Below are 10,754 nucleotides of genomic sequence, written 5' to 3' on the forward strand. Positions count from 1 at the left end.
CTACACTTGGAAGGCTGAAACAGGAGGATCACCCCAAATTTGAGGCCAGCCTAGGCTCCAAAATGATCTCATGGCCACCCTGACCTACTTAGAATAACCTTGTCTCAAATGAATGAACAACACTAGCCAAACCACTATGAGAGACAAAGGTAGCTGTGTGTGGCCAGGCAAAGGCAAGAGTAAGGGGTCTCTAGACAAGTGACTTTGAAGCTGGTGCTCAAGGGGACTAGAAATATACAAGAATAGGGCTTCCAGTCAGGGGACAGCGGTGTGAAAGGACAGTGGAAAGTTCTCTGTCCTAACAGGAAAGCTTGAGGCTGTGGACAGTGGACTGCGACCAGCTGTGTGAACACCATTCAGTGGCATGCTGGGAGGAAGTCTCTTTCTTTCATATCTATAGTAATGCCTCCTGTAGTTTGTGCCTGCTCTGAGAGAAAAGGTCTCCACAGTCTTCAGGGAGATGAGGTAGCGCTGGCCTTCCAGGCGTGGCTTGCTGGAGGGATAAAAGGTTCCATGTCCAGAAAGGAGACTGTAAGTTTAAAGCACACACCAGAAAATAGTTCCCATAGGAAATATAAAAATCAGCAAAGGGCTGGAGCTGTCCATTGAAACAAGGAAGACATGCCATTCCGCATGCCCTTCCCTTCAGACTCAGGAAGGTGTGGTGGCCGTCCCAGGGGCCTCAACCTCACCTCACATGGTGCAAGCATGGTGTGACAATAGAGTCTGATTCCTGTTGTTGGGGAGCCCAGCTCTACCCAACAGAGGGAGCTGGCTCAAGTGTCCCTGCCTGACGCTGTTCCCCAAGATTCCACCCTCAAGCCCCATGGATGATGCCCTCTGCTTTCTCTATCAGGCACCGCCTAGAACCCTACGATCCCGCTTCAGGAAGAAAAGTACCTCATCCTCGGCCACTGAAACCACGTGAGATGAGCCAACAGCACCAGATCCACAGATGTCTGTCTCTCCTCTGCCTTAAAGAGCTAGTCACTAGTAACATGGAACTCTGCAGGCTGGGTGTGCTTGGAGTGTGCAGCCCCACAGACGTGGCCTTTACTCGCTCCCCTCTTCTGCCTTTAAGAATTTTTCTGTTCTCTTTCCTTTCTGTTCCTGCTGGGGAGAGGCTAAAGTGAAAAGGTGGTGGTGGAGGGTGACCCTTACGTCTTCTGGGGTTAGTGATTTTCCACAATTGGCTTGTCATTGTGGCCGCAGTATTTTTAGATATATAAGCACTCTTTCCATGATGCTGCTGAGATGTACATTTGTAATTTATTTTGTTGCATAGTTTTTAGTCCTGTAAATGCAAAGGAAGTGATCTTTTTTAAAAACCCTTTTGTTGTTCTTGGTACTAATACATTGGACTATGGTGTACATATTTACAGCTTTTGGCTTAATGTAATGAACTCGCAAGGGCTGCCAGTTCTGGCAGGTGAGAGAGCTGCAAAAACAAAAATGTAGACAAACATTTTGGTTCTAGGCAATGTCTCCAACCTGCTTACAAAGCCAGTGCCAGGAGGGCAATCCTTTCTGCAGGAAGGTGACCAGGTGCTTCCAGCGGCTAAGTGGTTAGGGCAGAGTGGAGGCAGGAGTGCAGTGTTCCAGCAACAGGGAAGAAGGTTGGTGGGCGTCAGGGAGGAGGAAGAGTACAGCTTCTTCAGATCTGGGGCCCTGGCTGTCCTAACAGGTTTGTTGTGCTATGCCTAGCCTCACCCTTCCTGCCCTTTGGGTTCCAAGCCCTTCTGGGAACACTGGTACTGCTTCAGGCAGGCAGGCTCACCCTTAGCATAGCCGTTTAGGGGATGGAGGGAGACTCAGCTGCTGGCAGAATTGCAAGTATCTCAGAAGCGCTTGGCAAGAGTGTTTCTCCTTCAGGGACCAGTGCTGTGGCTGATTTCTCCAGAAGTAGCCTACATCTGAGCACCTTGTCTTAGAGTGCACAAAGCAAAGAGAAAAGCCTAGAATTAGGTTTTGTTATAGATGTGCTCAAAATACATGAGACACTCAAATATCAAATGACCGCCAGAAAGCAGGACTAGGGAGGATTGAGGCTAAGCCACAGGCATCTGTGGCTCTTGCTCCTTTCTGGCTTGTGTGGAAGATGGACAGGAAGGACTGATACTCATGCTCACTCCATGTCTTCGTGGATGTTTTATACATGCCAGGACTGCACTGAGCATTTTGACAAGTCTCTGACTTAGATAACATTGTGTTCTGAGGGAGCTGCCTTCTCCTCTGATAGCTGAGCCAAATTGTAGGGCTAGTCTATTTGTGCGTAGAGTTGGTGTTTTCTTTCCATGTAATGCATGCAGCGGTCACAACCCAGTTACTCCTATTTGGATTATGTTTGTTCACAGCTATACCCTGAAGGCTAGAGAAATAGTGTTGTATACCAGATAGAACTGTCAACTGACTGTAGACAGGCTCAATTACAAACCACTCTGGTACCGAGCTATACAAACATGCACTGGGAGACTGCTACATTAGCTGGGCCTTGGCCATTTCACAAAGGGTTTCAGTTGGAGTTCATTGCTGCCAGACACACCTAATGGAATTAGGTGATTTTGTATTTTAGAACTAATCTTCGGGAACTAACCCAAGAGCTGATGAATGAGGGTAAATAGTCTGCCTGTGCCCCATACCCATCTGAAGCTATTAAGAAAGAAGCATCTGTCCTCTTCATGCTCACCCAACAGCTCCAGACAGAGAAATGATACCCTTTAAAACGTATGCATGTGTCAGCTGGGTGTATCCAGGGTAAAGAGAGACAGGTGCAGGAAAGCCCAAGAAAAACAACTTGGCAGCCTCCCACCCCCACCCCCAAAATAATAAATGGCTTTAAGGACAGAATTTAAGTCCTAGTATCTTTTCATTGTTTTACAACAGGAAGTCATAACACATCTAGGCTCTCAAGTTTGTACTTAGCCATGCCAAAACCCATTTTGAAGCACTCCTCTCAGACATGCTGTATTACTTCTTACTCAAGATTTAAAATATAAAGGTATCTAAATCATTGTAACTACTTTTCCTTCAAGTGTTGACTAAGAAGTTGTTTCCTCTCTTAAAGACACTCACTGTACAGCCAAACACAGCTGTCTTATTTCTTGAGAACTGTGTTTACTTTTCTGACAAGCTGTGTATTTGTATGTAGACTGACATATGATGTGAATGACCCTGTACATGTAGAGGTGTGGTGCTCTGTCTACGAAAGATAAAGGAAAGTTTCTAGTTTGCTGACGTAAGACATAGGCTGTTTACAAATCAATAGCTGGAAGGTCTACTTGTCTCGGCTTTGAGTTACTCTCCATGGAGCCCGGAGAAAAGGTGAGGTATGGTCTCATGCTCATCAACTGGAGATTTAGTCATAATGGCTCCTGACTTTGTGTGAATAGCTTGCTCACTTTGCTGGCCTTTGATATGTATGTTCTTCGTGGTAAACTGTCCATGTGTTTGTATTAAGTGCTTGTCAATCACAACCATCACGTAGCTGTCCCAGTTCTTCACCTTGCACAGTATTTGAAGTATTAGACGTGGTGGAAGATGTGCTTCATCCTCTGACAGTGTACGCTCGAAGAGCTGATGTTCCGGATTGTGGCTGTGTGCATTTCCTCTAGTTTATTTCTGAAGTCTCTCTAGAATGAGTATAATTAATAGTATACTGGACTGTGTATCTAAGGGATGTAAATTGCAGTATTCCAAAGGCTGAAGCTCTGCTGTTTTGTTATAATGCCTGATAAACATCTTGAATAAAGTCTTAACATTTTTCTTTTAAAAGAAAAAGTGTAATGTTGGGCTTACGAGAAAAGAAGAAATAATTTTTTAAAAAGATTTATTATTTTGGTGGTTCTTAAGCAATTATTGACCTAGACCAGCAAGTCATTCCTCAATGGCCCTAAGGGGGACAACCAGGAGATAAAAAGATATAGAAAATAGGAAAGCTGTATCTTATCCCAGACAAGTTTGTTAAGAAGTACAGCATCTTTTTTGGGTTTGGTTTCTTTCAAGACAGGGTTTCTCTGTAGAGTCCTGGCTGTCCTGGAACTTGTTCTATAGACCAGGCTGGCCTCGAATTCAGAGATCCCTCTGCCTCTACTTCCTGAGGGCTGGAATTAAAGGCATGCACCACCCCTACCCAGTAAAGCACAGAATCTTCCATATAGTTTATGGATGGGGGAGAGTCAGCAGAAAGCCCATACAATGACATTAAGTCATCAGGAGGCTGATCAAGCAGTGCTGCACAAGGGGAGCACAGGATATCTCAAGTACATCAAAGACAGAGCACACAGTGGTCTTGAGACTGCTAACTTGTCTTTTAAGGGAAAAAGCCACGTTTCCAGGAACTAAAACCTTAACTCCTTCAAGACCTTGACCCCAGCTCCAGACCAGACCATGCCAAGTCTGCCTTAGCAAGGACAGAGAACTAAGTTCCTTTTGTCCTTTCATCAGGTTCTCTGAGAAAGCCTTGGACTGGCCTGGCTCTCAGCAAATTATGTGTATGTGTGTGCCTGTATGTGTGAGTGCAGGTACCCGAGGAGGCCAGAAGAGGGCATCAGATTCACTGGAGCTGGAATTACAGGTGATTATAAACCACCAGATGTGGGCACTTTTTTGTTTTGTTTTGTTTTTGTTTTGTTTTTCTGTATAGCCCTGGCTGTCCTGGAACTCAGAAATCCGCCTGCCTCTGCCTCCCAAGTGCTGGGCTTAAAGGCGTGTGCCACCACCACTTGGCTTTAGTAGGCTTTTTTTCCTCTTAGCACTCTTAACCACGGTACCATCTCAGCAATCCCAGAATACTTTTGTAAAATGTGGGTAGGGCTGGTAAGATAGCTTATGGAGACAAAGTTCTTGCTAACATGCCTGATAGCTTGAGTTTAATCCCTGAGATTCCCATGGCCGAAGGAAAGAAGACACTCCTGCAGATTGACTTCTGTTCTCCATGTGCACACTGTGGCACACATCTCCCCACACCCACATTAAATAAATAAAATGTAATATATAATGTAGCAGGAGTCTAGGGACATAGCGCAGTTACCAGAGTGCCTCTCCCGAGTACCTTATAAACCAGATATGGTGGGACACACTGTAATCCTAGCATTCAAGAGGTAGAAGCAGGAGGACCAGAAACTCAAGGGAATTTCAGCTATATAGAGAGATCAAGGCAGGCCTGGAACATATGAGACCCCACCTCAAAAATACAAAACCAAAGTAAAAATTCTAAGTATAAATGAGTTAAAAATTTTAAATGTGGGAGGTAGCAAGGATTAGAAACCAAGTGCTTATACTCCCTGGCCTGGAAACTTGACCCATGCCTACTACATAGGATGTCTGAGAGGAAAAACATCACTGACACGTATCTCACAAACTCAGCTGACGAGACAAATATTAACCTCAAAGTATCACTGTTGTATTGTTTTAAAGATCAGTGGGAACTGGGAACCTGTGAAGATATGAGTAGTTCACTGGTAGGCAGTTTTATATGTGTGAGCAGAACTTTAGGTAACTTGCAGATAACGGGTTGCCCATGCAGGTTACAGGCTTGTGCATGTGCGGAGCCACTGTGAATGGTAAAAATGCCTGTAGCACTCTGCATCCCTTGCCTTGAAACTATGAGCATTGGGCACCAGGGCCATAGCTATCAGAGTGTCATATAGAATGCATAAGGCACTGGGTTCTGTTTTCAGCACTGCATAAACAGGATGTGATATAACGTGACTTTCATCCATCCATCTCAGAATCCAGGGAGGTAAGGACAAGAGGATCAGCAGCTCAAGGTCATCCTCAGTTACACATCCATTTGAGGCCAGTGTGCGCTAATTGAGACTCTGTCTCAAAAACCAACCAACAGCTGGGCAGTGGTGGTGCTCGCCTTTAATCCCAGCACTTGGGAGGCAGAGGCAGGCGAATTTCTGAGTCCATGGCCAGCCTGGTCTACAGAGTGAGTTCCAGGACAGCCAGGGCTACACAGAGAAACCCTGTCTCGAAAAACAAAAACAAAAACAAAAACAAACAAAAAACCCAACCAACAAACACTCCAGCCTCACTGGGAGGTCACAAAGACCTTCAAGCATCGGTTAATCACAGGTCTGTTCTCTTTGTTTTTACAGTACACAGTCTAGGAAAAAAGGTAGTAGATTCAGACGGCAGAAGATAGGAAGAAGAGATGGAAAGAAAGACTAGAAATCCATTCATTCATTACTCATTTACTGAGCCAGGGCCATGCACCAACAGAGTTGACAGGTTGAGAGCAAAGTCACACAATTCAGAATTGAACTGGTAGAAATATTTACTACTAGTGTCAGATCACAGTCATTTGTTGATTAAGATATGAGTATCCTATGTTGTTAGAAAATAAAAGGAAGTATACAAGATTTCAAAGACTTAGATAGGAGATCTGGGATGCATTAGCTATATTTTAGAATAATTTATTTAAGCCTCTGTAAGCTTTGGTGCCTTAAATTTATATCAGGGACAAATGATAGCTCTTGTATAAGATTGTATAAGGTTGGCATGAGGTGCAGCATAGTTTTGCAGATTTGCTGAAATATGTTAAGTGTCCAATAAGTTATATGTAATAAACAATTATACATAACTTGAATATCATTTAGGCAGGCCCTAATGCAAACTGCTTTATTGTCAAACTAAAAACTCAGCTTTGATGAAAGGCTCCCCTACCCACAGACAAAAGCTGTATGTATAAAGTTCCCTTTCCATCCGAGGTGTGCCTGCAGCTCTTCTACTTCAGCCTGTGGCCGCTGTCCTCTGCCTAGCCTGTCCTTGGCTATAGGGGAAGCCAAGGCTCTGAGGCTGTGTAACAGAGACCTGAACCATCCATGTCGACTCTAGGAGAGTATAAGACTGTGCAGTGTCTTCCTTCTTAGCTTCTGCAGCACCAGCTTTTCCCAGTGCCACAGATGTGCTGGAAGCAGGAGCTGTGCAGGCAAGGAAATGCGAAAGCCTCACAGCATTCAGCTTCTGCCACCTCAGGAGTCAACACAGCAAGAGCCACCAGAGCAGAGCCATTTGTGTATGAGGTGCCCAAGTCACATGCCTGGTCTCTATTACCTCGTCCCACACATACACACATATATGGCCTTCTGGTTTTACAACATTCTATATCCCTCTCCATTTAATGAACACAAGAACTGGCTTCAAACAAACAAACAAACAAACAAACTGGCTTCAGTGAAAGGCCCTCAAAGTCCTGGCCTAACCTGCCATGAAAAAACCAATTGATTATCTTATTCTACTAGATGGTGGAATTTCATGTTATCATCAATGGATTTCAAACAGTAATTCATTCATAATAAGAATTTTCAACTAGGCAAACTGCTTTGTTTGGAAATGCTTCCAGATATTTCTGAAGGGAGAGCTAAGAGTCACTCTCTTGGCCTGCAGCATCACTTCTGTCTCTCTAAGTGATCCATATGTAACTCTTACATCAGTCTTCATCCCTTGGTCTGCAGCATCACTTCCGTCTCTCTAAGTGAGCCATGTGTAACTCTTGCATCATTCTTCATCAAAGTACTAACAAGGGGATTCCACTTAGCTTCTGACATCAGACAAAATCACGTGCATTCAGGGTGGAATGGCCAGACTCTCATCATTTCTAAAATGAATGATACTGTTGCCCTCTGAGCACAGCTGGTGACACATCAGTCTCATTAAATGATAGGCAACTTTCTCCCTTAGTTTCCACCCTGCCTTTTAGAGAATTCTGGGAAAAAAGCTTATCTTTACAAGTAAAAATAAGAAATCTTAAGTGGATAAACTTTTAAAAAATACAGTGCCTTTGAAAAATTGGGTAGAGGTCTGGAGAGACAGTTCAGCATTTAAGAACTGGCTGTTCTTGCAGAGGACCCAGGTTTAATTCCCAGCACCAACTTGGTGGCTCACAACCATCTGTAATTCCAATGCCAGTAGACTTTCCTCTGGCCTTCAAGGGCATATACACACACATGCAGACAAAATACTCTTATGTTAAAAATAAAAAGAAAGCCGGAAGGTGTTGGCGCACACCTTTAATCCCAGCACTTGGGAGGCAGAGGCAGGCAGATTTCTGAGTTCAAGGCCAGCCTGGTCTGCAGAGTGAGTTCCAGGACAACCAGGACCATACAGAGAAACCCTGTTTCGAAAAAAACCAAAAAAAAACAACCCCCCCCCCCAAAAAAAAAAGAAAGTAGAAAAGAAAAATTGGACATAGCTATGTGTTTCAAGAAGTGTATTTGGAAAGCTAATTTACTCTTATGAAAAGTATCATGTTACAATAAAATTAGTAGTAACTGTCATAAATACAAAGAACCCAGGATACAAGATGAAAGTGCACTGCTATCCTATGTACCTCTAAGTACCTTTTTACTCCACATGAACCTGCTGACACAACTAAGAGAGCCTGGGTGGGGTCTTGAGCCACAGACAAGCTCTACTTGCATGATGGCATGGATTGGGACTTAAGAGGAAAAGAAAGGATGGCCCACTTAGAGTCCCCTGGCAATTAAGAGAGAACACATGACAACAGTTGAGGGTTATAATGTTAAAGGGAACTCCAAAGGTTCAAGCCTAAGGGAATCTGAGGGATAGAAACTTTACAAAAACAAAAGCCAAGACTAAAGAGAGCAATGATGGGTAGACACACACACACACACACACACACACACACACACAGCCGAGGCATAAAGTCCCACCATGTTCTGCTTCACCCAATTCCTGCCCTTCCCAAAGCTGGAGTGGAGAGTTTCAGGTAGGAGACTGTGAGGAGGTTCCTGAGTTCCAAGGTACTTATTTTTAAATACATCATGCATCATATTGGGAATAGGCATGTAGGATGTCTGTTTAGCATGTGCAAAGACCTGGATACCATCTCAATCCCACACAAAGGCCCACTGTTGAGCATCTTTTTGTGTTTTTCCTCACCCAAGATTCCAGGAATAAGGAAAGCCATTACCAGTTTTTTGAAATAATGGACAATAAATTTAACTTTTAGTTCTATGACCAACTCTGGGAATGTTTAATGCACAACAGTAGTAATCTTGCTTATCAGCTGGTACAGTTTATAGTCTAATGCATACTCACTTTTGCAAAGACATCATGTATACAAAGATCCACATTCCATAGCTGGGAACTATGATAGATCTGAACTATACTCGCAGGTTTGTTCGGTCATGGTACATCTGGTAAGGATCATCAACGTACCAGTTGCGCCTCTTCCAGAAAGCCGTCGTCATTTTATCTAGGAGTTTACTCTGGGTCTTGCTGCAGAACACAAATTCCCTCAAGCGCCTCTTTCTTGCAGTTGACTTTTTCCATAATTTTTTCTTATAGCCAGCCTATAAGGTAATGTCCCAAAGACACTTTAAAATTTGCAAAGGTAACAGCAGATACTCCATAACTTATGGTGTACAGGCCCAAGGAGCAAAGCCAGACCTTTACAGGGACTGGGTTGTTTCTCTTTGCAATAAGTAGTAGGTAAAAAAGCACGTCTAGAAGAGGTATTAATAATTTAACACTTTGGAAAGATTATTTAAATTAAAACACAAACTAGACATGGGGTACACACATGTAATTCAAGCACTCAGGAGACTGTGGCAGGAGAATTGAAAGTTGAGAGCCAGGCTCAGCAGATGAAAGCATGCACAATTCTTTAGAGGACCCAGATTCAATTCCAGCATCAACACAACTTACCCATAATTCCAGCTCTCTAGGACCCAGTGCCTCTGGCCTTCATGGGTACATCACTCACATGTACAGACCCACACATACAAATAATTGCAAATAAAATAAGTCTTAGGCAGATTGGTCTATGTTTAGTTCAGGGCCATCCTGGTCTACCTAGGAAGTTCCAGGCTAGCCAGGACATAGTAAGACTTGTCTCAAACAAATCTTTCTTTTAAAAATTAGAAATAAATAAATGAATAAACTGAGGCCAGCCTTGTCTACAGAGTGAGTTCCAGGACAGCCAGGGCTACACAGAGAAACCTTGTCTCGAAAATAAATAAATAAATAAATACATAAATAAATAAACTAGTTGAGGCACCAGCTCAGACTGCAGAGCAAGAGCTTATCTGGAAAAAAACAAAACCAAAAATGGGCTGTGGAGATGGCCCAGTGGGCAAAGTGCTTATAATGCAACCAGGAGGACCTGAGTTTGGAACCCAGATCCTATGTAAAAGCCGGACCTGGTGGTGGACATCTGTAACCCTACCACTAGTAAGGAGAAAGACAAATGGATCCCACAACCTACTGGTCAGGCTGACTAGAAAAATTGGTGAGGCCCAGGTTCAGTGAGAAAACCTTCTCTCAGAAACTTAAGGGCCTGAGAGATGGCTCAGGGCACATAATGCTCTTCTAGAGGACCAGCACCCATGCTGGACAACTCACAACTGCCTGCAGCTCTACCTTCAGGAGGACCTGATGTCTCTGACGTCAGCAGCAGCTCCACTCACAAGCGTGGAGCTGAGCATAGAAAATGAGGCTTTTGGGCTGGTGAGATGGCTCAGCAGGTAAGAGCACTGACTGCTCTTCCAAAGGTCCTGAGTTCGGATCCCAGCAACCACATGGTGGCTCACAACCACCCGTAATGAGATCTGACGCCTTCTTCTGGTGTGTCTGAAGACAACTATAATGAATTACGCTGGAGTGAGCGGGGCTGGAGTGAGCGGGGCCGGAGTGAGTGGGGCTGGAGCGAGCGGGGCTGGCAGAGGTCCTGAGTTCAATTCCCAGCAGCCACATACATGATAGCTCATGGCCATCTGTACAGCTAC

General features: G+C 44.1%; 2 protein-coding genes across 6 annotated transcripts in view; one reads left to right on the forward strand and one right to left on the reverse strand.

Annotated features, from left to right (window-relative positions):
• The window catches only part of Reep1 (receptor accessory protein 1), a 110,660-nt gene extending 106,837 nt beyond the window's left edge, over positions 1-3,823 (forward strand). Inside the window, exon 7 of one of the 2 annotated variants that reach the window (XM_031382136.1) lies at positions 857-3,748. In XM_031382136.1, coding sequence (XP_031237996.1) covers positions 857-867 — 11 coding nt within the window. In that variant the 3' untranslated portion in view covers positions 868-3,748. Of the gene's footprint in view, positions 1-856 lie in introns of both variants that reach the window. The other variant, XM_031382134.1, reaches the window with a different exon arrangement.
• The window catches only part of Mrpl35 (mitochondrial ribosomal protein L35), a 35,108-nt gene that overhangs the window by 18,529 nt on the left and 5,825 nt on the right, over positions 1-10,754 (reverse strand). For 3 of the 4 annotated variants that reach the window (XM_031382138.1, XM_031382139.1, XM_031382140.1), the window contains exon 4: positions 9,187-9,320. In XM_031382138.1, coding sequence (XP_031237998.1) covers positions 9,187-9,320 — 134 coding nt within the window. Of the gene's footprint in view, positions 1-8,948; positions 9,321-10,754 lie in introns of those variants that run through there. The other variant, XM_031382137.1, reaches the window with a different exon arrangement.

Source organism: Mastomys coucha, unplaced genomic scaffold (genome assembly GCF_008632895.1).
Source record: "Mastomys coucha isolate ucsf_1 unplaced genomic scaffold, UCSF_Mcou_1 pScaffold20, whole genome shotgun sequence".
NCBI lineage: Eukaryota > Metazoa > Chordata > Mammalia > Rodentia > Muridae > Mastomys > Mastomys coucha.